The sequence below is a fragment of the Rhinoderma darwinii genome (genome assembly GCF_050947455.1).
Source record: "Rhinoderma darwinii isolate aRhiDar2 chromosome 3 unlocalized genomic scaffold, aRhiDar2.hap1 SUPER_3_unloc_3, whole genome shotgun sequence".
Taxonomy (NCBI): domain Eukaryota; kingdom Metazoa; phylum Chordata; class Amphibia; order Anura; family Rhinodermatidae; genus Rhinoderma; species Rhinoderma darwinii.
The window spans coordinates 238,296-265,209 of record NW_027461746.1 but is presented as its reverse complement, the minus strand read 5'-3'; the positions used below and the strand labels follow the sequence as shown (position 1 = coordinate 265,209).

At 53.1% G+C, this 26,914-nt stretch overlaps 1 protein-coding gene across 1 annotated transcript; it reads left to right on the top strand.

The window, feature by feature from the left end:
* Window positions 1-272: 272 nt before the first annotated feature.
* On the top strand, window positions 273-26,914 carry NEURL4 (neuralized E3 ubiquitin protein ligase 4). Its single transcript, XM_075847374.1, has 22 exons — window positions 273-527; window positions 619-800; window positions 874-959; window positions 1,070-1,232; window positions 2,245-2,440; window positions 2,564-2,640; window positions 2,830-2,908; window positions 3,062-3,237; window positions 6,358-6,486; window positions 6,564-6,709; window positions 6,818-7,033; window positions 8,671-8,769; window positions 12,366-12,506; window positions 12,587-12,751; window positions 12,924-13,082; window positions 13,238-13,417; window positions 13,626-13,713; window positions 14,611-14,715; window positions 25,153-25,297; window positions 25,375-25,484; window positions 25,568-25,727; window positions 26,324-26,914. The coding sequence occupies exons 1-22, from the start codon at window positions 328-330 to the stop codon at window positions 26,526-26,528; spliced, it is 3,207 nt and encodes a 1,068-aa protein (XP_075703489.1). The 5' UTR covers window positions 273-327; the 3' UTR covers window positions 26,529-26,914.

Sequence of the window (26,914 nt, the reverse complement as noted above, 5' to 3'; positions counted from 1 at the left end):
TAGTGATGTACCATGTAATAATACACAGACTGTACCCCCCACATAGTGATGTACCATGTAATAATACACAGACTGTACCCCCCACATAGTGATGTACCATGTAATAACACACAGACTGTACCCCCCCACATAATGATGTACCATTTAATAATAGGCAGACTCTACCCCCCCCACATTGTGATATTCAGCCTCTGCCCTTATGTTTTGGGGTACATTTGGGGTCTCCATGGTTGATGGACTGTGAGTACTAGAAGGACTGTTCCTCCTCCAGGTGTGGCCTCGTGTCAGACCCCTCCGGTGGTTTATGGCGTGGTCGACCTCTACGGGATGGCTGTCAAGGTGACGATCGTTCACAACCACAATCATGCTGACCGCCTGCGGAGGAATAATGCCATCCTAAGAGCCAGGTCACCGGACACAGGACGGCAGAATTCACAAACCCCGGACCCTGCGCAGCTTCTGTTTCATACAAACTGCGGTCAGAAAGCTTCAATCATCAACGGGGGACGCACGGCTCTCCGGCCGCAGTACGTACATGTGCGCTACTCGCCTTCATCCCCGCCGCTGGCCGCGCTCTTCGCCCATGGATCCTAATGTCTTCCTTTTCACTATCTCTAGCGCCACAGACGACTTCAACCATGGTGTGGTGCTCAGTAACCGGCCGCTTCATAATAATGAGGTTTTCCAGGTGCGGATAGACAAAATGGTGGACAAGTGGGCGGGATCTATTGAGATTGGCGTCACTACCCATAACCCAGCGTATTTACAACTGCCGTCCACCATGACCAATCTGCGCTCAGGTAAGTCCTCATACTCGTCATCCGGTGACCACCAACTTGTACTCCGCCCGTCTTACTTGTCTGCGTCCTGCAGGAACCTGGATGATGACGGGCAATGGCGTAATGCACAACGGCACCACCATCCTGGACGAGTATGGACACAACCTGGACAGGCTGAAGGTCAGATGTGAGGTTATACTGGGCCTCCGTCTTCCTCAGGCATGATGCGGTGTATGGTGTGCGCGCGCGTGCTGAATAGCGGCCGCCTCTCATTGCCTCCTGTCTTTTAGGCTGGTGACACTGTGGGGGTGGTGAGGCGAGAAGATGGCACTCTCAACTTCTTTGTGAATGGGGTAGCTCAGGGTGTAGCCGCTTGGAACGTTCCACCCAACGTGTTCGCAGTGGTGGATTTATATGGTCAGGCAGCGCAGGCCACCATCGTGGATGAAGCTGGTAAGTGACTGTGGCCCCTATGGGCTCCTGTGCCGATGTCTCCCTGAGAATCAGTGGTACCCTGCCCTGTGTCGTCCTGACAGTATGTTCTTGGGGTGTCCCTCACCTCCGATAATATCCTCATTGCCTACTCCACCGGCTTGGAGGACTGGTTCAGAGTAGGCAAGTTGTGTCCTGGGAAGCCGGGCGTTTCGGCTGGATCCACATTTGTAAAGAAGGATTCCTCCGATATTCTCTGTGTCACTAATTTTTACCATAGAGTCCCAGAATAATCCCAAATTGTGCGAATTACGTGAGGGACTTACTGTGGTGGTAAATGGCGTCTATGTCTATCCGGACACTCAATGTTGAGGGGACACTCTGGTCCAAAGTAAAAATGGCCGCCGTTCATCCGTGCTGGTGTCCTCTCCATGTATGTAAAAGGGCCGCCACAGTCTGACTACCCTGTGTGTAGTCTGAGACCCGTCCCCCTGCCCTGTGACAGAGTCGCAGCGCTGTGGCCGGTCTGTCTCTTCCTCTGCAGGTCCCGTTGCAGGACTTCTGGTGGGGAAGAGACGGATACTTGTTCTTGACGGCGTGGTCTTCCTCCTCTTGTAGCGGGCCGGGTCTTCTGATGTGCTGTCCCTTCCTCTTCTGTCAGATCTCCTGCAAAGAGACCTGCCGAGGAAGAGACAGACAGGACCCAGCTCTGCTACTCCATCAGAGGGCAGGGGGACGGGTCTCGGACTACGCATACTCTGCGACTGGCGGACATTTTATATACATGAAGGTGGCACCGGAACGGATGATCGGCGGCAGGATCTTTCCTTTGTCATTCATAGTGACGTTTTTTCTTGGACCGGAGGGTTGCTGTAAGGTCTTGGCGGTCTCGTGCTGGTTTTCTGGATCTTTTGTTTCCTATATATCTATGACTTCAGATGTGGGACTTGGAGGGAGGGGGACTATTATTGGGGTCAGTCCCGCACATTCCTTGGCTACAATGCTGCATGTATTCTTCTCTTTATTTCTGAAGACACGGTTCCTCTGCCTGGGGAAGAAGATGAGGTCCTCGCCCTCACTCCTGGGACCCCCTGCACTCAGCAGTCCCTGTCGGACCTGCGCTTCCATCACCTGCACGGCAGTAACGCCCTCATTACTAACGGTGGACGCACCGCACTGAGGAACAACTCGCGCAGTGAATTTAACGATGCCATAGTCATGTCTAACCGGTGAGCAGTGGTGCGGGCTCTTCTCTATGAACACAGTATCATGGCGGTCAGAGTGCGCTCCCCCGTGACACTTTTTTTTTTCCTTCTGTTTCCAAACTCCCCTCCCCCCCCCCCCCACCCCAGGCCTCTGAGGGACGGAGAGCTGTTTGAGATTGCTATTCAGAAGATGGTGGATCGCTGGTCGGGATCCATAGAGGCAGGTGAGGAGCTGGCAGTAAGATAGGGGTGGTTACAGGTGCAGCTGTCACTGTCATGAGCAGGAATGGAGCCTGCCACTATCCCCACCACTGCTGGCTGAGCACTGGGGCCCCCTCAGCAGCCCCCAGCATCTCGCGGTCTCATGTTCTGGACTTTTCACTGTATATCTCTAACATCTAGCATCTCCCCAGGAGTCACAGCCATTCGCCCTGAGAACCTGGAGTTTCCCAACACAATGACGGACATTGACTATGACACTTGGATGCTGAGGTAAGCACCAGGGAACTGCTCATCTGTCTGGACGAGGCTCCTTCTCCATGGGGGATTATGGGATGGGACCACTCTTTTATTACAGGCTGCAGGGTTTTTTCCCATTGTTAATATCTCCAGTATAGAGGTGACATTCTTCTCTACTCCTATTAGCGGAACAGCCATCATGCAGGATGGGAACACCTTGAGGAACAACTATGGCTGTGATCTGGATTCTCTAGGAGCTGGTTCAAGGATTGGAATGATGAAAACAGCCAGAGGAGATTTACACTATTACATTAATGGTGAAGACCAAGGTGTGGCCTGTACAGCACTGCCGGCGGCTAGAGGTGAGCCACATGTCTTCTCTGGGGAACCATGGGTCTCCTGCAGCTGAAGGAGGGAGCCGAGTATCCGTGTTCTCTGATTGAGAGCCTCACGTCTCTGCCCCCCCCCCCACGCGTGTCTGTATCTTCTCCGGGGGATAAAGGGAGACTGGTGCCTGTATCTTCTCTGGGGGATGAGGGAAGACGGGTGTCTGTATCTCCGGGAGTTGAGGGGAGACTGGTGTCTGTATGTTATCTCCAGGATGAGTGGTGACGGGTGTCTGTATGTTCTCTCCAGGATGAGTGGTGACGGGTGTCTGTATCTTCTCTCCAGGATGAGTGGTGACGGGTGTCTGTATCTTCTCTCCAGGATGAGTGGTGACGGGTGTCTGTATCTTTTCTCCAGGATGAGTGGTGACGGGTGTCTGTATCTTCTCTCCAGGATGAGTGGTGACGGGTGTCTGTATCTTCTCTCCAGGATGAGTGGTGACGGGTGTCTGTATCTTCTCTCCAGGATGAGTGGTGACGGGTGTCTGTATCTTTTCTCCAGGATGAGTGGTGACGGGTGTCTGTATCTTCTCTCCAGGATGAGTGGTGACGGGTGTCTGTATCTTCTCTCCAGGATGAGTGGTGACGGGTGTCTGTATCTTCTTTTCAGGATGAGTGGTGACCTGTGTCTGTATCTTCTCTCCAGGATGAGTGGTGACGGGTATCTGTATCTTCTCTCCAGGATGAGTGGTGACGGGCGTCTGTATCTTCTCTCCAGGAAGTGTGGTGACGGGCGTCTGTATCTTCTCTCCAGGATGAGTGGTGACGGGTGTCTGTATCTCCAGGATGAGTGGTGACGGGTGTCTGTATCTTCTCTCCAGGACGAGTTGTGACGGGTGTCTGTATCTTCTTTTCAGGATGAGTGGTGACGGGTGTCTGTATCTTCTCTCCAGGATGAGTGGTGACGGGTGTCTGTATCTACTTTTCAGGATGAGTGGTGACCTGTGTCTGTATCTTCTCTCCAGGATGAGTGGTGACGGGTATCTGTATCTTCTCTCCAGGATGAGTGGTGACGGGCTTCTGTATCTTCTCTCCAGGATGTGTGGTGACGGGCGTCTGTATCTTCTCTCCAGGATGAGTGGTGACGGGTGTCTGTATCTCCAGGATGAGTGGTGACGGGTGTCTGTATCTCCAGGATGAGTGGTGACGAGTGTCTGTATCTCCAGGATGAGTGGTGACGGGTGTCTGTATCTCCAGGATCAGTGGTGACGGGTGTCTGTATCTTCTCTCCAGGTTGAGTGGTGACAGGTGTCTGTATCTTCTCTCCAGGATGAGTGGTGACGGGTGTCTGTATCTTCTCTCCAGGATGAGTGGTGACGGGTGTCTGTATCTTCTCTGGAGGATGAGTGGTGACGGGTGTCTGTATTTTCTATCCAGGATGAGTGGTGACGGGTGTCTGTATCTTCTCTCCAGGATGAGTAGTGACGGGTTATCTGTATCTTCTCTGGAGGATGAGTGGTGACGGGCGTCTGTATCTTCTCTCCAGGATGAGTGGTGACGGGCGTCTGTATCTTCTCTCCAGGATGAGTGGTGACGGGTGTCTGTATCTTCTCTCCAGGATGAGTTGTGACTGGTGTCTGTATCTTCTCTGGATGATGAGTAGGGACGGGTGTCTGTATCTTCTCTCCAGGATTAGTGGTGACGGGTGTCTGTAACTTCTCTAGGGGATGAGTTGTGACGGGTGGCTGTATCCTCTCTCCTGGATGAGTAGGGACGGGTGTCTGTATCTTCTCTGGAGGATGAATGGTGACGGGTGTCTGTATCTTCTCTGGAGGATGAGTGCTGATGGGTGTCTGTATCTTCTCTCCAGGATGAGTGGTGACGGGTGTCTGCATCTTCTCTCCAGGATGAGTGGTGATGGGTTATCTGTATCTTCTCTGGAGGATGAGTGGTGACGTGTGTCTGTATCTTCTCTCCAAGATGAGTGGAGACGGGTGTCTGTATCTTCTCTGAAGGATGAGTGGTGATGGGTGTCTGTATCTTCTCTGAAGGATGAGTTTTGACGGGTGGCTGTATCCTCTCTCCTGGATGAGATGGGACGGGTGTCTGTATCTTCTCTGGAGGATGAGTGGTGACAGGTGTCTGCATCTTCTCTCCAGGATCAGTGGTGACGGGTGTCTGTATCTTCTCTGGAGGATGAGTGGTGACGGGTGTCTGTATCTTCTCTCCAGGATGAGTGGTGACGGGTGTCTGTATTTTCTCTCCAGGATGAGTGCTGAAGGGTTATCTGTATCTTCTCTGGCGGATGAGTGGTGACGGGTGTCTGTATCTTCTCTCCAGGATGAGTGGTAACGAGTGTCTGTATCTTCTCTCCAGGATGAGTGGTGACGGGTGTCTGTATCTTCTCTCCAGGATGAGTGGTGACGGGTGTCTGTATCTTCTCTCCAGGAGGAGTGGTGATGGGTATCTGTATCTTCTTTGAAGGAGGAGTGGTGACAGGTGTCTGTATCTTCTCTGGGGGATGAGTAGTGACGGGTGTCTGTATCTTCTCTCCAGGATGAGTAGTGACGGGTGTCTGTATCTTCTCTCCAGGATGGGTGGTGACGGGTGTCTGTATTTTTTCTCCAGGATGAGTGATGACGGGTTATCTGTATCTTCTCTGGAGGATGAGTGGTGACGGGCGTCTGTATCTTCTCTCCAGGATGTGTGGTGAGGGGTGTCTGTATCTTCTCCCCAGGATGAGTGATGACGGGTTATCTGTATCTTCTCTGGAGCATGAGTGGTGATGGGTGTCTTTCTCTACTCTGGAGGATGAGTGGTGACGGGTGTCTGTATCTTCTCTCCAGGATGAATGGTGACGGGTTATCTGTATCTTCTCTCCAAGATGAGTGGTGACGGGTGTCTGCATCTTCTCTCCAGGATGAGTGGTGACGGATGTCTGCATCTTCTCTACAGGATGAGTGGTGACGGATGTCTGCATCTTCTCTACAGGATGAGTGGTGACGGGTGTCTGTATCTTCTCTGGAGGATGAGTTGTGACGGGTGTCTGTATCTCCTCTCCAGGATGAGTGGTGACGGGTGTCTTTATCTTCTCGCCTGCGTCTCCTGTAGGGATCTTTCTTTCATGTTCCTGACTGCATGTTTTGTGTCCATCAGATATCTTTGCGGTGATAGACTTGTATGGGCAGTGTGTCCAGGTGTCTCTGACTGGTGGGAGTGGCCTTATAGACAACAGTTTATCAGTGAGTCATGTGACTGACAAGTCCCTTCCTACCCCTTCTCCAGGTGAGTAAATGTAAATTTCCTGTTACCCATCGTTCACTCTTCCTCCACTTTGCCACTGACCTTTTTTTTTCCACTAGTCCCCAGTGTCTCTCATCGGTTCCACTCCATCTGTGGAAAGAACGTGTGTGTCCTGGGTGATGGGACTCGAGCAGAACGGAACGCTGGCTATGGTGATTGCATTGTGTTCAGTAGTAGTGAACTCCTTGTTAATGAGGTCTTTGAGGTGAATATCTTGGGGTTTTCTTGTAGGGTGCGGGGTATGGACTACATTTGTATAGTGACCACTCCATTAGATCAGGCTCCTCCTCATTTCACTCCATCTTCCTTTCAGGTGAAAGTGGAGCGACTGGACCCACACTGGACCGGATCTTGTCATATTGGTGTCACCTCAATTCCACCTCTCGAGGCCCCGTTCCTGGGTGGAGGTCTCCCATCATCAGCAATCGATCTCCGATCCCGGGTCACTTGGTTGGTTTGTGGGTCTGAAGTTCTGAGGAACGGCCAGTGCCTCCGGGAGAATTACTGTAGCAGTTTGGAGCGGATCCGTGTAAGTCCTGTTCCTGAAAGATTGGGGGGTTAAAACTAAACTTCACGTCGTTATTTTATGACAAATTAGAAAATGTGGGTATTAGGGGAACGGAAATCTCCACAGCGGCCTCATTACGCCGTTCATGTCACCTGTGTTCTATGTATGCAGAGTCCCCGGGGCAGCTAGTGGGATGTGGGAGGCAGGTTTGGAGACCAAATGCGCTCCTCTCTCATGTTAAACTGATTTAGAACACGGGTGCTCTCTCTGAGTCTATGTCGTGTAATGATCTAGAACACGGCTCCTTTCTCCAAGTCTATGTAATGTACTGATCTAGAACATGCCTCTTCTCTTAGTTTGTGTACTGCTCTAGAACATGGCTCTTCTCAGTTTGTGTACTGATCTAGAACGTGGCTCCTCTTGGTTTGTGTACTGATCTAGAACATGGCTCTTCTCTTGGTTTGTGTACTGATCTAGAACATGGCTCCTCTCTTGGTTTGTGTACTTCTCTAGAACGTGGTTCCTCTCTTGGTTTTTGTACTGATCTAGAACATGGCTCCTTTCTTGGGTTGTGTACTGATCTAGAGCTTGAATCCTCTCTTGTTTTGTGTACTGATCTAGAACATGGCTCTTCTCTTGGTTTGTGTACTGATCTAGAACGTGGCTCCTCTCTTGGTTTGTGTGCTGATCTAGAACGTGGCTCCTCTCTGTTTGTGTACTGATCTAGAACATGGCTCTTCTCTTGGTTTGTGTACTGATCTAGAACATGGCTCCTCTCTTGGTTTGTGTACTTCTCTAGAACGTGGTTCCTCTCTTGGTTTTTGTACTGATCTAGAACATGGCTCCTTTCTTGGGTTGTGTACTGATCTAGAGCTTGAATCCTCTCGTTTTGTGTACTGATCTAGAACATGGCTCTTCTCTTGGTTTGTGTACTGATCTAGAACGTGACTCCTCTCTTGGTTTGTGTGCTGATCTAGAACGTGGCTCCTCTCGGTTTGTATACTGATCTAGAACGTGGTTCCTCTCTTGGTTTGTGTACTGATCTAGACCATGGCTCTTTTCTTGGTTTGTGTACTGATCTAGAACATGGCTATCTCTTGGTTTGTGTACTGATCTAGAACATGGCTCTTTTGTTTTGTGTACTGCTCTAGAACATCGTTCCTCTCTTGGTTTGTGTACTGCTCTAGAACATGGCTCTCCTCCTAGTCTTTGTAATGTACTCATCTAGAACATGGCTCCTCTCTTGGTTTGTGTACTTCTCTAGAACGTGGTTCCTCTCTTGGTTTTTGTACTGATCTAGAACATGGCTCCTTTCTTGAGTTGTGTTCTGATCTAGAGCTTGAATCCTCTCTTGTTTTGTGTACTGATCTAGAACATGGCTCTTCTCTTGGTTTGTGTACTGATCTAGAACGTGGTTCCTCTCTTGGTTTTTGTACTGATCTAGAACATGGCTCTTCTCTTGGTTTGTGTACTGATCTAGAACATGGCTCTTCTCTTGGTTTGTGTACTGATCTAGAACATGGCTACTTTCTTGGTTTGTGTACTGATCTAGAATGTGGCTCTTCTCTCTTGGGTTGGGTACTGATCTAGAACGTGGCTCTTATCTCTGAGTCTCTAGGGTTCTGCTCTGTAGTAACCTGTATGTATGTTACCTGTAGGCCGGCTGCAGACTGGGGGTACGTCGTGATAGTGATGACACGCTGCACATTTTGATAAATGGAGAGGACATGGGACCGGCTGCCAGCGGGATTCCTAAGGTAAGAGACTCTAGAGGTTAGAGAACCGGCCTGGCCCCCAGCGGTGTTCAGGGACATTATATTTTGGGGTGGAGGGGAGGTGCAGTAAAGCCGGGGATGCTGCACTGAGTGTGACATACCTGCTGATTATTGGTGGATCTGCTCTGATGTAACCACATACCCCCATAGACACGGACATGACGACTCAAGTCTATCCGGTACAGGCTGCTGTAATAATAGGGGGACCCCCAACTCCTACACGTCGTCGTCAAGGCCCTGGTTCTACTGACATGTCCTCTTCTGGTTTTAGGGTTGTACCATCCACATCAATGTCCACACACTTATACACACGCATTACTGTCAGGTAGGATATAGATTTTGATTTGGATGGTGATTTCAGACTATGATTTACACTGGCCAAAAGTATGTGGACACCCTCCTAATGATTGAATTCAAGTGTTTCAGCCACACCCATTGCAAACAGCTGCATAAAATGAAGCACACAGGCATGTACTCTCCATAGACAGACATTGGTGGTAGTGTGGGTCGTACTGAAGTGACTTTACACACGGCACTGTCATAGGATGCCACTTTTACCAGTCAGTTCATCAAACTTCTGATCTGCTAGATCTGCCCTGGTCACCTGTAAGTGCTATTACTGTCAGCTAGATTTGCCCTTGTCACCTGTAAGTGTTATTATTGTTTGCTAGATCTGTTCTTCTCACCTGTAAGTGATATCTTCTAGATCTGCCCCAGTCACCTGTAAGTGATATTATCTTCTAGATCTGCCCCGGTCACCTGTAAGTGTTATTATTATCCACTAGATATGCCCTGGTCACCTGTAAGTGTTATTATTATCTGCTATCTTTGCTCCGGTCACCTGTAAGTGTTATCTGCTAGATCTGCCCGGTCACCTGTAAGTGTTATTATCTGCTAGATCTGCCCGGTCACCTGTAAGTGTTGTTGTTATCTGTGCAACATGTAGAAATGAAAAATGGTTGGCACTGCCTTAGCTTGCAATGTCACAGACTCTGTGCTTCAGCTGGCTGGGACCTGTAGTTCGACAGCCTTGTTGTTATTATCTGCTAGATTTGCCCGGTCACCTGTAAGTGATATTATATTCTAGATCTGCCCCTGTCACCTGTAAGTGGTGTTATTATCCACTAGATCTGCCCCGGTCACCTGTAAGTGGTGTTATTATCTGCTCGATTTTCTCCGGTCACCTGTAAGTGTTATTATTATCTGCTAGATCTTCTCCGGTCACCTGTATATATAATATACTTCATGTCCACTTTACTCTATATTGAATTGAAGAAAACATATCGGCGATCAGAAGATCACATTGTGACGTCCCCTAGTGGGACTAAAAAAAAATCTGTAAATACAGTTAAAAGTTTATTTTTATTTTTAAAAATACACAGTAAAAAAATAAAATTCTTTCCCAAAAATGTTTTGTGTTTCCGTTTGTTTTTTTTTTACACTTTTACAAAATAAAACCACTTTTTTTTTTTTTTATTGCCGCAATCGTAACAACCTGAACAATAAAGTTAACACATTATTTAAACCGCATGGTGAACGCCGTACAAAAAAAGCAGCTAATTATTAAAAGTTAATATGCCCCATGTACCCCAAAATCGCACCAATAAAAATGACACCTCCTCCCACAAAAAACAAGCCCTCACGCCAAGTTATTTTTGTTTAAAAGTTTTTTATTGTGCAAAAGTAGTAAAACACGAAAAACCTCCACATCTTTGTATCACCGTAATCGTATCGACCGGCAGAATGAAGGTAACACGGAATTTACACCGCATAGGGAACGGCAGAAATTGTAACCGTAAAAGACCATGCGGGAGGAACCTTTTTTTCCCTCCCACAAAAGTGAAAAAAGTTCTATGTCCCCCAAAATTGTGACATTAAAAAAACAGAAAACAAGTTCGGCTGCGTCAACGGAAAAAAAAAAACCTTATGACTGTTGAAATGCGACGATGACTAAATGAAAGACTGTTGGTTCATGAAGGGGTTAATGAGACAGACCACAGATAATTGAGGAGGGGCCAGTACCTGGTGCACATACAGAATGCATTGGAAATCCATAATCAATCAATCGGACTAAATCCACAATATTGTCCTGGAGGGGCCCCATAAATGGACCAATGGAGCAGTAACAGGAGATTAAACCATCCGGACATTGTGAAGACCGGGCAGCGGCCTCCAACTCAGATCCCGACAAGTGCTTGGCCCCACAGGGGATACAGGCTTTATAGCGATCAAGGTCACTGTTACAGGTGTAGAGTATGGCGCGTAGCATTCATCGTGCTGCCCAGACAGGAACCGGACACTAAGGGGGGACAATTGAGCGCATACCTGTGCCGTTCAGTCCCAGCCAGCCCCCGCATCCATGTAAAATAGGCGCAGATGAAGTGCAGAAACCCATGTACTTAATAAAGTGATTCCTGTCTATTGTTTTTGGGTGTGGGGATAAATGATGAAACGTCCTCTGTTCTCCATCTTCGGAGATTAGAAGATCCAGAGAATCCACAATAAAGGATGAAACGTCCTCAGTTCCCCATTATCGGAGATTAGAAGATCCAGACAATCCACAATAAATGATGAAACCTTCTCCATCATCGGAGATTAGAAGATCCAGACAATCCACAATAAGGCTGGGTTCACACGAGCACATTAGCGTCCGTAAAGGACGGACGTATTTCGGCCGGATGTCCCGGACCGAACTCGGTGCAGAGAGCCGGGCTCCTAGCATCATAGTTATGTACGATGCTAGGAGTCCCTGCCTCTCTGCAGGATAACTGTCCCGTACTGTAATCATGTTTTCAGTACGGGACAGTAGTTCCACGGAGAGGCAGGGACTCCTAGCATCGTACATAACTATGATGCTAGGAGCCCGGCTCCCTGCACTGAGTTCGGTCCGGGACTTCCGCCCGAAATACGTCCGTCCATTACGGACGTTAATGTGCTCGTGTGAACCCAGCCTAAATGATGAAACGTCCTCTGTTTTCCATCATCGGAGATTAGAAGATCCAGAGAATCCACAAGAAATTAGGAAACGTCCTCTGTTCTCCATCATTGGAGATTAGAAGATCCAGAGAATCCACAATAAATGATGAAACTTCCTCAGTTCTCCATCATCGGAGATTAGAAGATCCAGACTATCCACAATAAATTATGAAATGTCCTCAATCTACCAGGAATTCATTGTAAGAATCCAAGAAGATAAATATTACGTCATCGATGAAACTAAGCCAACTGATGTGTTTTTGGTGGGGTACTCTTGTACCTGCTTGGAGATTCAACACACCCTCAGACCCTATAAATGGTGGACCTGATGGATGGATTCCTGATCATGTTGTAGGAATAATTAATATATACGTATACTACCGGCGGGATTGGTTACGTTTTAGTGAAGCCTCTGCACTAGACACAAAGTTGTGATTTTTAGTCGATCCACTTGGGCAAGTGTCACTTTCTGTTTGGTGATAAAATCAAATCTTCTACAATTTCGATTGAAAAGGTCGGATGGGTGGGGGAAGTCGGCCATATTACCCTATTACCATCGTACAGACCAAGACACACAATAATGATTGTCTCTGTCCCCCCAGGGTGTTTACGCAATCCTAGATCTTCATGGCTCCATCACTGCTCTATCTATTGTCAGCTCCTCAGTTCTAGAAGAATCTGACGCCACCAAACCACCATCGGTAAATTCTGAGAGCGAAGAGGAGGAAGATCTAGAGCACAATGTGAGTCCTAGTCCGGCCCCAGCCATAGCCTGCCCCTTCCACCGCATGGTGATACTAATGCCGGGTTCCTCTTGTGTCAGGGTGATCCTCCGCCTGCCCTCCAGCTGCACTCTTTGCACTTTATGGGTAATCACGGGAAGAACATACAACTTTCACATGGGAACAGAACAGCGACACGCGTGTGCAGCTATAACCAGGGCATCGTGGTGTTGGCTCAGCCGCTGCCTCGGCTCTTCTTATTCCAGGTACAGGAGGGGGCTGGGGGATGCGGTTCTGTGGGGTCCTGTATTCTAGACCTCTCCTCTTCATGTATGGCCGGAGCCCATTCTTTCTGGAATTTATAAAGGTTCTCGTAACCTGCAGCTCGCAAATCTCAACCTCTAATCCATGCATTATTGTGTCCTCTGCGCTCTCCAGGTCCGGATAGACCAGCTCTCGCCACTCTGGACGTCCTCTCTTTCTGTCGGAGTTATTGGTGTTTCACCCGAGAGGCTGAATTTCCCAGCCACAGCGGCTGCCATTAAGAGGAGCGCTTGGGTCTTCCAACGCAACGCTGTTTTATTCAACGGAGCCAAGGTACCCATAGCCTGACCTATAGGGTTTTCCTGTGACCCCCTCCTGGACATTGTACACATGACATCACATGACCTACATACATTGTCACATGACCACTGCCGAATGTGTTTCAGACTCTGCTACTCACCACTGTCTACCTGTTTTCCATCTTCTAGATCCGTGACGGGTATGGACCTAATCTTGACTTGTGTCCTGAGGGAACATGTGTTGGTCTCTTGTTGGATTCCTCGGGTGGGCTCCACTTATACATTAATGGCCTGGATCAGGGGGTTGGAGCACAAGACCTGCCGGAGCTGTGTTACATCGTGGTTGACCTGTATGGACAGTGTGAGCAGGTCAGTGTCATACATGGTTACCGTCTGTAGGCCACTATGTAGATATGATGTCCTGCTCAGCCATGGCAGGCACCCAGTCTTCTCCTGACCCTACAACGTATCGGGAGATATTCCTATTCTGGTCTGTTACTGATGTGGAATTATGTGATGGCATCTGGTGTAATGTTATCCTGCCCACCGCTTACAACACGTATGATCTTTTCTCTAGGTTTCCATAGTGACAGGAGAGGTACAGGGGGCCAATTCTCATGAGGGTCATATTCCTGGAGAGAGAGAGAAGGCGGATATGGTGGATGGTAAGTGACAGAGAGGGGGGCCGCATTCCCTCACACCACCCTGTCTACATCCCATAACCATATGCTAAAGAAGAGCCAACGCGTTTCACTGCAACCTATATTTCATCGGGTCCAGTATTCATTGCAATGGTGTTAGGTTCATATTTTACCTGGGTGCTTACTTCTATGTCCAGGAAACGGAGGAAAAACTGTCAGGCCCTCTATACATCCACCCCCTATCAGGCCCTCTATACATCCCCTCGCTATCAGGCCCTCTATACATCCCTCGCTATCAGGCCCTCTATACATCCCCTCGCTATCAGGCCCTCTATACATCCCCTCCCTATCAGGCCCTCTATACGTCCCCTCCCTATCAGGCCCTCTATATACGTCCCCTCCCTATCGGGCCCTCTATACATCCCCTCCCTATCGGGCCCTCTATACATCCCCTCCCTATCGGGCTCCCTATCGGGCCCTCTATACGTCCCCCTCCCTATCGGTCCCTCTATACGTCCCCTCCCTATCGGGCCCTCTATAGCTCCCCTCCCTATCGGGCCCTCTATACGTCCCCTCCCTATCGGACCTTCTATACGTCCCCACCGTATCGGACCTTCTATACGTCCCCACCGCATCGGACCCTCTATACGTCCCCACCCTAACGGGCCCTTCTATGTGTCCCCTCCCCACCCTATCGGGCCCTTCTATGCGTCCCCTCCCCTCTCTTTGAGGTATTCTACACGCTACTTCCGTCTTTTTTCCCAATTGTCTTCCTTTGTTCCCGGGATGGTTTTGTTGAGTCCTGTGGTTTCTTGCTCCTCTTTTCTTTTGTCACTGTTCTATTCGTCCTTAATATTTATTTTGATGTTGATTTTCTAGCTTCATGCGTGTCATATTTCTCTCTGATCTTCATCTCTCTAGGTGTGAAAGAGAGTTTGTGCTGGTTACCCCCGGACCCCCTGGCCCTCCTCAGCTGTGAATATCTCGCCCTCTGCCTCCGCTTCAAGGAACTGCTGCTCCTGCCTGGTGAGAGATTGGCCGTTACCACATTGTTCCCCCTCTATCCTCCCGTCTCGCTCTCTCTCCTCCCGTCTCGCTCTCTCTCCTCCCGTCTCGCTCTCTCTCCTCCCGTCTCGCTCTCTCTCCTCCCGTCTCGCTCTCTCTCCTCCCGTCTCGCTCTCTCTCCTCCCGTCTCGCTCTCTCTCCTCCCGTCTCGCTCTCTCTCCTCCCGTCTCGCTCTCTCTCCTCCCGTCTCGCTCTCTCTCTCCTCCCGTCTCGCTCTCTCTCTCCTCCCGTCTCGCTCTCTCTCTCCTCCCGTCTCGCTCTCTCTCTCCTCCCGTCTCGCTCTCTCTCTCCTCCCGTCTCGCTCTCTCTCTCCTCCCGTCTCGCTCTCTCTCTCCTCCCGTCTCGCTCTCTCTCTCCTCCCGTCTCGCTCTCTCTCTCCTCCCGTCTCGCTCTCTCTCTCCTCCCGTCTCGCTCTCTCTCTCCTCCCGTCTCGCTCTCTCTCTCCTCCCGTCTCGCTCTCTCTCTCCTCCCGTCTCGCTCTCTCTCTCCTCCCGTCTCGCTCTCTCTCTCCTCCCGTCTCGCTCTCTCTCTCCTCCCGTCTCGCTCTCGCTCCTCCCGTCTCGCTCTCTCTCCTCCCGTCTCGCTCTCTCTCTCCTCCCGTCTCGCTCTCTCTCTCCTCCCGTCTCGCTCTCTCTCTCCTCCCGTCTCGCTCTCTCTCTCCTCCCGTCTCGCTCTCTCTCTCCTCCCGTCTCGCTCTCTCTCTCCTCCCGTCTCGCTCTCTCTCTCCTCCCGTCTCGCTCTCTCTCTCCTCCCGTCTCGCTCTCTCTCTCCTCCCGTCTCGCTCTCTCTCTCCTCCCGTCTCGCTCTCTCTCTCCTCCCGTCTCGCTCTCTCTCTCCTCCCGTCTCGCTCTCTCTCTCCTCCCGTCTCGCTCTCTCTCTCCTCCCGTCTCGCTCTCTCTCTCCTCCCGTCTCGCTCTCTCTCTCCTCCCGTCTCGCTCTCTCTCTCCTCCCGTCTCGCTCTCTCTCTCCTCCCGTCTCGCTCTCTCTCTCCTCCCGTCTCGCTCTCTCTCTCCTCCCGTCTCGCTCTCTCTCTCCTCCCGTCTCGCTCTCTCTCTCCTCCCGTCTCGCTCTCTCTCTCCTCCCGTCTCGCTCTCTCTCTCTCCTCCCGTCTCGCTCTCTCTCTCCTCCCGTCTCTCTCTCTCTCTCTCTCCTCCCGTCTCGCTCTCTCTCCTCCCGTCTCTCTCTCTCTCTCTCTCCTTCCGTCTCTCTCTCTCTCTCTCCTTCCGTCTTTCTCTCTCTCTCCTCCCGTCTCTCTCTCTCCTCCCGTCTCTCTCCTCCAGTCTCTGTCTCTCTCTCTCTCGTCTCTCTCCTCCAGTCTCTGTCTCTCTCTCTCTCGTCTCTCTCTCTCTCTCTCTCTCTCCTCCCGTCTCTCTCTCTCTCTCCTCCCGTCTCTCTCATCTCTCTCCTCCCGTCTCTCTCCTCCCGTCTCTCTCCTCCCGTCTCTCTCTCTCTCTCTCTCTCCTCCCGTCTCTCTCTCTCTCTCTCTCCTCCCGTCTCTCTCTCTCTCTCTCTCCTCCCGTCTCTCTCTCTCTCTCTCTCCTCCCGTCTCTCTCTCTCTCTCTCCTCCCGTCTCTCTCTCTCTCTCTCCTTCCGTCTCTCTCTCTCTCTCTCCTTCCGTCTCTCTCTCTCTCTCTCCTTCCGTCTCTCTCTCTCTCTCTCCTTCCGTCTCTCTCTCTCTCCTTCCGTCTCTCTCTCTCTCCTTCCGTCTCTCTCTCTCTCTCCTTCCGTCTCTCTCTCTCTCTCCTCCCGTCTCTCTCTCTCCTCCCGTCTCTCTCTCTCCTCCCGTCTCTCTCTGTCTCTCTCTCTCCTCCCGTCTCTCTCTGTCTCTCTCTCTCCTCCCGTCTCTCTCTCTCTCTCTCTCTCCTCCCGTCTCTCTCTCTCTCTCTCTCCTCCCGTCTCTCTCTCTCTCTCCTCCCGTCTCTCTCTCTCCCTCTCCTCCCGTCTCTCTCTCTCCCTCTCCTCCCGTCTCTCTCTCTCTCTCTCCTTCAGTCTCTCTCTCTCCTTCCGTCTCTCTCTCTCTCTCTCCTTCCGTCTCTCTCTCTCTCCTTCCGTCTCTCTCTCTCTCTCCTTCCGTCTTTCTCTCTCTCTCTCTCCTTCCGTCTCTCTCTCTCTCTCCTCCCGTCTCGCTCTCTCTCTCCTCCCGTCTCGCTCTCTCTCTCCTCCCGTCTCGCTCTCTCTCTCCTCCCGTCTCGCTCTCTCTCTCCTCCCGTCTCGCTCTCTCTCTCCTCCCGTCTCGCTCTCTCCTCCTCCCGTCTCGCTCTCTCCTTCCGTCTCTCTCTCTCTCTCTCCTTCCGTCTCTCTCTCTCTCTCTCCTTCCGTCTCTCTCTCTCTCTCCTTCCGTCTCTCTCTCTCTCCTTCCGTCTCTCTCTCTCTCCTTCCGTCTCTCTCTCTCTCTCCTTCCGTCTCTCTCTCTCTCCTCCCGTCTCTCTCTCTCCTCCCCCCGTCTCTCTCTCTCCTCCCGTCTCTCTCCTCCAGTCTCTCTCCTCCCGTCTCTCTCTCTCTCTCCTCCCGTCTCTCTCTCTCGTCTCTCTCCTCCCGTCTCTCTCCTCCCGTCTCTCTCCTCCCGTCTCTCTCCTCCCGTCTCTCTCTCTCTCCTCCCGTCTCTCTCTCTCTCTCTCTCTCTCTCCTCCCGTCTCTCTCTCTCTCTCCTCCCGTCTCTCTCTCTCTCTCTCCTCCCGTCTCTCTCTCTCTCTCTCTCTCTCTCCTCCCGTCTCTCTCTCCTCCCGTCTCTCTCTCTCTCTCCTCCCGTCTCTCTCTCTCTCTCCTCCCGTCTCTCTCTCTCCTCCCGTCTCTCTCTCTCTCTCTCTCTCTCTCCTCCCGTCTCTCTCTCTCTCTCTCCTCCCGTCTCTCTCTCTCCTCCCCCCGTCTCTCTCTCTCCTCCCGTCTCTCTCCTCCAGTCTCTCTCCTCCCGTCTCTCTCTCTCTCTCCTCCCGTCTCTCTCTCTCGTCTCTCTCCTCCCGTCTCTCTCCTCCCGTCTCTCTCCTCCCGTCTCTCTCCTCCCGTCTCTCTCTCTCTCCTCCCGTCTCTCTCTCTCTCTCTCTCCTCCCGTCTCTCTCTCTCTCTCCTCCCGTCTCTCTCTCTCTCTCCTCCCGTCTCTCTCTCTCTCTCTCCTCCCGTCTCTCTCTCCTCCCGTCTCTCTCTCTCTCTCCTCCCGTCTCTCTCTCTCTCTCCTCCCGTCTCTCTCTCTCCTCCCGTCTCTCTCTCTCTCTCTCTCTCTCTCCTCCCGTCTCTCTCTCTCTCTCTCCTTCCGTCTCTCTCTCTCTCTCCTTCCGTCTCTCTCTCTCTCTCTCCTTCCGTCTCTCTCTCTCTCCTTCCGTCTCTCTCTCTCTCCTTCCGTCTCTCTCTCTCTCTCTCCTCCCGTCTCTCTCTCTCTCTCTCCTCCCGTCTCTCTCTCTCTCCTCCCGTCTCTCTCTTCTCCTCCCGTCTCTCTCTCTCTCCTCCCGTCTCTCTCTCTCTCTCTCCTCCCGTCTCTCTCTCTCTCTCTCTCCTCCCGTCTCTCTCTCTCTCTCTCTCCTTCCGTCTCTCTCTCTCTCTCTCCTTCCGTCTCTCTCTCTCTCTCTCCTTCCGTCTCTCTCTCTCTCTCCTTCCGTCTCTCTCTCTCCTTCCGTCTCTCTCTCTCTCCTTCCGTTTCTCTCTCTCTCCTTCCGTCTCTCTCTCTCTCCTTCCGTCTCTCTCTCTCTCTCCTCCCGTCTCGCTCTCTCTCCTCCCGTCTCGCTCTCTCTCCTCCCGTCTCTCTCTCTCTCTCCTCCCGTCTCGCTCTCTCTCCTCCCGTCTCGCTCTCTCTCCTCCCGTCTCGCTCTCTCTCCTCCCGTCTCGCTCTCTCTCCTCCCGTCTCGCTCTCTCTCCTCCCGTCTCGCTCTCTCTCCTCCCGTCTCGCTCTCTCTCCTCCCGTCTCGCTCTCTCTCCTCCCGTCTCGCTCTCTCTCCTCCCGTCTCGCTCTCTCTCCTCCCGTCTCGCTCTCTCTCCTCCCGTCTCGCTCTCTCTCCTCCCGTCTCGCTCTCTCTCCTCCCGTCTCGCTCTCTCTCCTCCCGTCTCGCTCTCTCTCCTCCCGTCTCGCTCTCTCTCCTCCCGTCTCGCTCTCTCTCCTCCCGTCTCGCTCTCTCTCCTCCCGTCTCGCTCTCTCTCCTCCCGTCTCGCTCTCTCTCCTCCCGTCTCGCTCTCTCTCCTCCCGTCTCGCTCTCTCTCCTCCCGTCTCGCTCTCTCTCCTCCCGTCTCGCTCTCTCTCCTCCCGTCTCGCTCTCTCTCCTCCCGTCTCGCTCTCTCTCCTCCCGTCTCGCTCTCTCTCCTCCCGTCTCGCTCTCTCTCCTCCCGTCTCGCTCTTCCTCCTCCCGTCTCGCTCTTCCTCCTCCGTCTCGCTCTTCCTCCTCCCGTCTCGCTCTCCCTCCTCCCGTCTCGCTCTCTCTCCTTCCGTCTCTCTCTCTCTCTCTCTCCTTCCGTCTTTCTCTCTCTCTCCTTCCGTCTCTCTCTCTCTCTCTCTCCTTCCGTCTCTCTCTCTCTCTCTCTCCTTCCGTCTCTCTCTCTCTCTCTCCTTCCGTCTCTCTCCTTCCGTCTCTCTCTCTCCCTCTCCTCCCGTCTCTCTCTCTCTCTCTCCTCCCGTCTCTCTCTCTCTCTCTCCTCCCCGTCTCTCTCTCTCTCTCCTCCCGTTTCTCTCTCTCCTCCCGTCTGTGTCTCTCTCTCTCTCCTCCCGTCTGTGTCTCTCTCTCTCTCCTCCCGTCTGTGTCTCTCTCTCTCCTCCCGTCTGTCTCTCTCTCTCTCCTCCCGTCTGTGTCTCTCTCTCCTCCCGTCTGTGTCTCTCTTTCTCCTCCCGTCTGTGTCTCTCTCTCCTCCCGTCTGTGTCTCTCTTTCTCCTCCCGTCTCTCTCCTCCCGTCTCTCTCTCTCTCTCTCCTCCCGTCTCTCTCTCCTCCCGTCTCTCTCTCCTCCCGTCTCTCTCTCCTCCCGTCTCTCTCTCCTCCCGTCTCTCTCTCCTCCCGTCTCTCTCTCCTCCCGTCTCTCTCTCCTCCCGTCTCTCTCTCTCTCTCTCTCCTCCCGTCTCTCTCTCTCTCCCTCTCCTCCCGTCTCTCTCTCTCTCTCTCTCCTCCCGTCTCTCTCTCTCTCTCCTCCCGTCTCTCTCTCTCTCTCCTCCCGTCTCTCTCTCTCTCTCTCTCCTCCCGTGTTTCTCTCTCTCTCTCTCCTCCCGTCTCTCTCTCTCTCTCTCTCTCCTCCCGTCTCTCTCTCTCTCTCTCTCCTCCCGTCTCTCTCTCTCTCTCCTCCCGTTTCTCTCTCTCTCTCTCTCTCCTCCCGTTTCTCTCTCTCTCTCCTCCCGTTTCTCTCTCTCCTCCCGTCTGTGTCTCTCTCTCTCTCCTCCCGTCTGTGTCTCTCTCTCTCCTCCCGTTTCTCTCTCTCTCTCCTCCCGTTTCTCTCTTTCCTCCCGTCTGTGTCTCTCTCTCTCTCCTCCCGTCTGTGTCTCTCTCTCTCTCTCTCCTCCCGTCTGTGTCTCTCTCTCTCTCCTCCCGTCTGTGTCTCTCTCTCTCTCTCCTCCCGTCTGTGTCTCTCTCTGTCTCCTCCCGTCTGTGTCTCTCTCTCTCTCTCTCCTCCCGTCTGTCTCTCTCTCTCTCCTCCCGTCTGTCTCTCTCTCTCTCTCCTCCCGTCTGTCTCTCTCTCTCTCCTCCCGTCTGTCTCTCTCTCTCTCCTCCCGTCTGTCTCTCTCTCTCTCTCCTCCCGTCTGTCTCTCTCTCTCCTCCCGTCTCTCTCTCTCCTCCCGTCTCTCTCTCTCCTCCCGTCTGTCTCTCTCTCTCTCCTCCCGTCTGTCTCTCTCTCTCTCCTCCCGTCTGTCTCTCTCTCTCTCCTCCCGTCTCTCTCCTCCCGTCTCTCTCCTCCCGTCTCTCTCCTCCCGTCTCTCTCCTCCCGTCTCTCTCCTCCCGTCTCTCTCCTCCCGTCTCTCTCCTCCCGTCTCTCTCCTCCCGTCTCTCTCCTCCCGTCTCTCTCCTCCCGTCTCTCTCCTCCCGTCTCTCTCTCTCTCTCTCTCTCTCTCTCTCTCTCTCCTCCCGTCTCTCTCTCTTTCTCTCTCTCCTCCAGTCTCTGTCTCTCGTCTCTCTCCTCCCGTCTCTCTCTCTCTCTCTCCTCCCGTCTCTCTCTCTCTCTCTCTCCTCCCGTCTCTCTCTCCTCCCGTCTCTCTCTCTCTCTCCTCCCGTCTGTCTCTCTCTCTCCTCCCGTCTCTCTCCTCCCGTCTCTCTCTCTCCTCCCGTCTCTCTCTCCTCCCGTCTCTCTCTCTCTCTCTCTCCTCCCGTCTGTCTCTCTCTCTCTCTCCTCCCGTCTGTCTCTCTCTCTCTCTCCTCCCGTCTCTCTCTCTCTCCTCCCGTCTCTCTCTCTCCTCCCGTCTCTCTCTCTCCTCCCGTCTCTCTCTCTCTCCTCCCGTCTCTCTCTCTCTCTCTCTCCTCCCGTCTCTCTCTCTCCTCCCGTCTCTCTCTCTCTCTCGTCTCTCTCCTCCCGTCTCTCTCTCTCTCTCCTCCCGTCTCTCTCTCTCTCTCTCTCCTCCCGTCTCTCTCTCTCTCTCTCCTCCCGTTTCTCTCTCTCTCCTCCCGTTTCTCTCTCTCGCTCCTCCCGTCTGTGTGTCTCTCTCGCTCCTCCCGTCTGTGTGTCTCTCTCGCTCCTCCCGTCTGTGTGTCTCTCTCGCTCCTCCCGTCTGTGTGTCTCTCTCGCTCCTCCCGTCTGTGTGTCTCTCTCGCTCCTCCCGTCTGTGTCTCTCTCGCTCCTCCCGTCTGTGTCTCTCTCTCTCCTCCCGTCTGTGTCTCTCTCTCTCCTCCCGTCTGTGTCTCTCTCTCTCCTCCCGTCTGTGTCTCTCTCTCTCCTCCCGTCTGTGTCTCTCTCTCTCCTCCCGTCTGTGTCTCTCTCTCCTCCCGTCTGTGTCTCTCTTTCTCCTCCCGTCTCTCTCCTCCCGTCTCTCTCTCTCTCCTCCCGTCTCTCTCTCCTCCCGTCTCTCTCTCCTCCCGTCTCTCTCTCTCTCTCTCTCTCCTCCCGTCTCTGTGTCTCTCTCTCTCTCGTCTCTCTCCTCCCGTCTCTCTCTCTCTCTCTCCTCCCGTGTCTCTCTCTCTCCTCCCGTCTCTCTCTCTCCTCCCGTCTCTCTCCTCCCGTCTCTGTGTCTCTCTCTCTCTCTCGTCTCTCTCCTCCCGTCTCTCTCTCTCTCCTCCCGTCTCTCTCTCTCTCTCTCTCCTCCCGTCTCTCTCTCTCTCTCTCCTCCCGTCTCTCTCTCTCTCTCCTCCCGTGTCTCTCTCTCTCTCGTCTCTCTCCTCCCGTCTCTCTCTCTCTCTCCTCCCGTGTCCGTCTCTCTCCTCCCGTCTCTCTCTCTCCTCCCGTCTCTCTCTCTCCTCCCGTCTCTCTCTCTCTCTCTCTCCTCCCGTCTCTGTGTCTCTCTCTCTCTCGTCTCTCTCCTCCCGTCTCTCTCTCTCTCTCTCTCCTCCCGTCTCTCTCTCTCTCCTCCCGTCTCTCTCTCTCTCTCTCTCCTCCCGTCTCTCTCTCTCTCTCTCCTCCCGTCTCTCTCTCTCTCTCTCTCCTCCCGTGTCTCTCTCTCTCCTCCCGTCTCTCTCCTCTCGTCTCTCTCTCTCTCTCTCTCTCCTCCCGTCTCTCTCTCTCTCTCTCTCTCTCTCTCTCTCCTCCCGTCTCTCGTCTCTCTCTCTCTCTCGTCTCTCTCCTCCCGTCTCTCTCTCTCTCGTCTCTCTCCTCCCGTCTCTCTCTCTCTCTCCTCCCGTCTCTCTCTCTCTCTCTCTCTCCTCCCGTCTCTCTCTCTCTCTCTCCTCCCGTCTCTCTCTCTCTCTCCCCCGTCTCTCTCTCTCTCTCTCCTCCCGTCTCTCCCCCCGTCTCTCTCTCTCTCCTCCCGTCTCTCTCTCTCCTCCCGTCTCTCTCTCTCCTCCCGTCTCTCTCTCTCCTCCCGTCTCTCTCTCTCTCCTCCCGTCTCTCTCTCTCTCTCCTCCCGTCTCTCTCCTCTCTCCTCCCGTCTCTCTCTCTCGTCTCTCTCCTCCCGTCTCTCTCTCTCTCTCCTCCCGTCTCTCTCTCTCTCTCTCTCCTCCCGTCTCTCTCTCTCTCTCTCCTCCCGTCTCTCTCTCTCTCTCCTCCCGTCTCTCTCTCTCTCTCCTCCCGTCTCTCTCTCTCTCTCCTCCCGTCTCTCTCTCTCTCTCTCTCTCTCTCTCTCCTCCCGTCTCTCTCTCTCGTCTCTCTCCTCCCGTCTCTCTCTCTCTCTCGTCTCTCTTTCTCTCTCTCGTCTCTCTCCTCCCTCGTCTCTCTCTCTCTCTCTCTCTCCTCCCGTCTCTCTCTCTCCTTCCGTCTCTCTCTCCTCCCGTCTCTCTCTCTCCTTCCGTCTCTCTCTCTCTCTCTCTCCTCCCGTCTCTCTCTCTCTCTCTCCTCCCGTCTCTCTCTCTCTCTCGTCTCTCTCCTCCCGTCTCTGTCTCTCTCGTCTCTCTCCTCCCGTCTCTGTCTCTCCCTCTCCTCCCGTCTCTGTCTCTCTCTCTCCTCCCGTCTCTGTCTCTCTCTCTCCTCCCGTCTCTGTCTCTCTCTCTCCTCCCGTCTCTGTCTCTCTCTCTCCTCCCGTCTCTCTCTCTCTCCTCCCGTCTCTCTCTCTCTCTCTCTCTCCTCCCGTCTCTCTCTCTCTCTCTCTCTCCTCCCGTCTCTCTCTCTCTCTCTCTCTCTCCTCCCGTCTCTCTCTCTCTCTCTCCTCCCGTCTCTCTCTCTCTCTCTCCTCCCGTCTCTCTCTCTCTCTCTCCTCCCGTCTCTCTCTCCTCCCGTCTCTCTCTCTCTCCTCCCGTCTCTCTCTCTCTCCTCCCGTCTCTCTCTCTCCTCCCGTCTCTCTCTCTCCTCCCGTCTCTCTCTCTCCTCCCGTCTCTCTCTCTCCTCCCGTCTCTCTCTCTCCTCCCGTCTCTCTCTCTCTCTCGCTCTCTTCCCGTCTGTCTCTCTCTCTCTCCTCCCGTCTCTCTCTCTCTCTCTCCTCCCGTCTCTCTCTCTCTCTCCTCCCGTCTCTCTCTCTCTCTCCTCCCGTCTCTCTCTCTCTCTCCTCCCGTCTCTCTCTCTCTCTCTCTCCTCCCGTCTCTCTCTCTCTCTCTCTCCTCCCGTCTCTCTCTCTCTCTCCTCCCGTCTCTCTCTCTCCTCCCGTCTCTCTCTCGTCTCTCTCCTCCCGTCTCTCTCTCTCTCTCTCTCCTCCCGTCTCTCTCTCTCTCTCCTCCCGTCTCTCTCTCTCTCCTTCCGTCTCTCTCTCTCCTCCCGTCTCTCTCTCTCCTCCCGTCTCTCTCTCTCCTCCCGTCTCTCTCTCTCTCTCTCGCTCTCTTCCCGTCTGTCTCTCTCTCTCTCTTCCCGTCTCTCTCTCTCTCTCTCCTCCCGTCTCTCTCTCTCTCTCCTCCCGTGTCTCTCCTCCCGTGTCTCTCTCTCTCCTCCCGTTTCTCTCTCTCTCCTCCCGTCTCTCTCTCTCTCCTCCCGTCTCTCTCTCCTCCCGTCTCTCTCTCTCTCTCCTCCCGTCTCTCTCTCTCTCTCCTCCCGTCTCTCTCTCTCTCTCCTCCCGTCTCTCTCTCTCTCTCCTCCCGTCTCTCTCTCTCTCTCTCCTCCCGTCTCTCTCTCTTTCTCTCTCTCCTCCCGTCTCTCTCTCTCTCTCTTTCTCTCCTCCCGTCTCTCTCTCTCTTTCTCTCTCTCCTCCCGTCTCTCTCTCTCTCTCTCCTCCCGTCTCTCTCTCTCTCTCCTCCCGTCTCTCTCTCTCTCTCCTCCCGTCTCTCTCTCTCTCTCCCGTGTGTCTCTCTCTCTCTCTCTCCTCCCGTCTCTCTCTCTCTCTCTTTCTCTCCTCCCGTCTCTCTCTCTCTTTCTCTCTCTCCTCCCGTCTCTCTCTCTCTCTCCTCCCGTCTCTCTCTCTCTCTCCTCCCGTGTCTCTCTCTCTCTCCTCCCGTGTGTCTCTCTCTCTCTCTCTCCTCCCGTCTCTCTCTCTCTCTTTCTCCTCCCGTCTCTCTCTCTCTCTCTCTTTCTCTCTCTCCTCCCGTCTCTCTCTCTCTCTCCTCCCGTCTCTCTCTCTCTCTCCTCCCGTCTCTCTCTCTCTCTCCTCCCGTCTCTCTCTCTCTCTCTCTCTCCTCCCGTGTCTCTCTCTCTCTCCTCCCGTGTGTCTCTCTCTCTCTCTCTCCTCCCGTCTCTCTCTCTCTTTCTCCTCCCGTCTCTCTCTCCTCCCGTCTCTCTCTCCTCCCGTCTCTCTCTCTCTCCTCCCGTCTCTCTCTCTCCTCCCGTCTCTCTCTCTCTCCTCCCGTCTCTCTCTCTCTCTCCTCCCGTCTCTCTCTCTCTCTCCTCCCGTCTCTCTCTCTCTCTCCTCCCGTCTCTCTCTCTCTCTCCTCCCGTCTCTCTCTCTCTCTCCTCCCGTCTCTCTCTCTCTCCTCCCGTCTCATGTTCTCTCTGTCTTGTAGATGGCTATTTCATGGAGGACTGTAAGCTGTGCGTTTGTCACTGTGAGTCGTGTCACAAGCTGCGAGGAGATGAGTTGTACAGTAAGAGGGGAGACCCCCCTCGAGAATACGCCGAGCCTACGGGATGGTGCAGCTTCCCCCTCAGGTACTTGTAGCTTTCTCATTGGAGAAGTGACTGCAGTAACTCTGGAGATTCCCGCTCGTGACTCTGATGTGTTGCAGGCTGAACCCGCGGTTATCGTGTACTCAATACAAGAAGTGGCACATTGCTTACCAGGGCAGCAGCGCCGGCAGTGTGCGGAGGACGCTGGACCGGGGGGAGCTGCTCCCAGGTGTGTGATCTGAGCCCCCGATCCTTTATTATTCATGACTTCATAATAGGGTGTAAATACTTCTGCATTGTTCTCCTCCCCAGGTTCATCGTGTATCCTCACATCTGTGCCGATGAAGTCCGATCCCCAGAATGGCTTCCCACCATCCGAGCCCAATGTCCTGCAGAGCCGTGAAGTGCAGAGCGTGGTCTTATCACCGACCCTACGATACAGCGGCCTGCCCGACTTTTGTCCCAAAGTCATGTGAGTCTGGGACATGGTTGTGATCCTCTGATTAGGAGCTTCTTGTTCTCTAGGGTACTCCGACACATCAATCTTTATGTAAGGGGCCACCATCTGTTATGTCTGTGTCAGGGACCATGTCCACTGCTATAAAACTGATGAGAGATAAAGGGACCGGAGTTAAAGGAGCCCTCCGGTCATCGCACGGTTACACCAATGACCAGTGATGATTAGGCTGCATGAATCCCTTATAGTGAACGTCCCATGATGCATCCGTTCTAGAGACCAATTTATAAATCTGTCCCAGAATGTAGTGAAATAATATAAAGGGGTGGAGTCTGACACCGCTGTGGGAAAACGGTTGTCATGGAGATGACCTTCTACAGGGAGCACAAAGTCTTTACATTGTGTGGGGGAGGACTCATGGGTGGCTGGAGTTCACCCAGTTTTCTGGTAAGATTACGGGCTAGAGCGGTCAGATTACAACCACCAATCCTAATACCAGCTAGCCACCTATATACACAACAGAAGGTCCATATCAGGATGGCACGCTATACAGGAGGTGGCTGCCGGACATCATCTCCTCCGTTCTAAGTATTGCCTTTCTCTTGTTTCAGGTTCAGGGACCCCCGGTCTCAGCGCACGTTGGGAGCCCAAGTTGCCCTCCAGGTCTGCGTACGACCAGGATCATATAAGATGGGCCCCCCATCAGCAGGGACCTCAGATCTCCTGGATCCCAGGATTCCCAGCTCTGAGGTGGAGTGGCTGACTAAGGAAAAGGGGGCCACCATCTTGAGGGGTCTGCTGGTGCGCGTGGAATGAACTTTACATACGTCAGGCGTTCTGACCTCCGAGAAGTGCAAATGGCGGGGAATATCTGTGCCACAAATGGGGAGTTAGTTACAGAAGACCATCTGACCCAACTTCTCCCCATCACCACATCCCTTAACTATCGTCCCTCCACCCCCTCCGTTTTGTCTCGCCCCTCCCCCCACTCTTCGTCCAGGTTGTTTACATCCCCCTCCCCTTTAATTTATTGAACAAATGAAGCATTCTGGCAGGGTGGCTTGATACGTGGACGGGCGGAGCATCTCCTGTGTTCCTGGTCTCGCCCCTCGCCTTTTATTTAAGCTGCTCTTCTTCTTTTTCTTGATTTGTACATTAAGTTTAGTTTTGTTTTTTTTAATACATAAATTTCTTGTACAGAA

Bases quoted from the DNA above. Each gene is read 5' to 3' on its own strand.
- NEURL4 (XM_075847374.1), top strand. From the start codon at position 328: ATGGCTGTCAAGGTGACGATCGTTCACAACCACAATCATGCTGACCGC. The intron at 6,487-6,563 runs GTGAGTAAATGT...TTTTTCCACTAG, and splicing joins CCTTCCTACCCCTTCTCCAG to TCCCCAGTGTCTCTCATCGG. The intron at 13,083-13,237 runs GTACCCATAGCC...TCCATCTTCTAG, and splicing joins TTTTATTCAACGGAGCCAAG to ATCCGTGACGGGTATGGACC.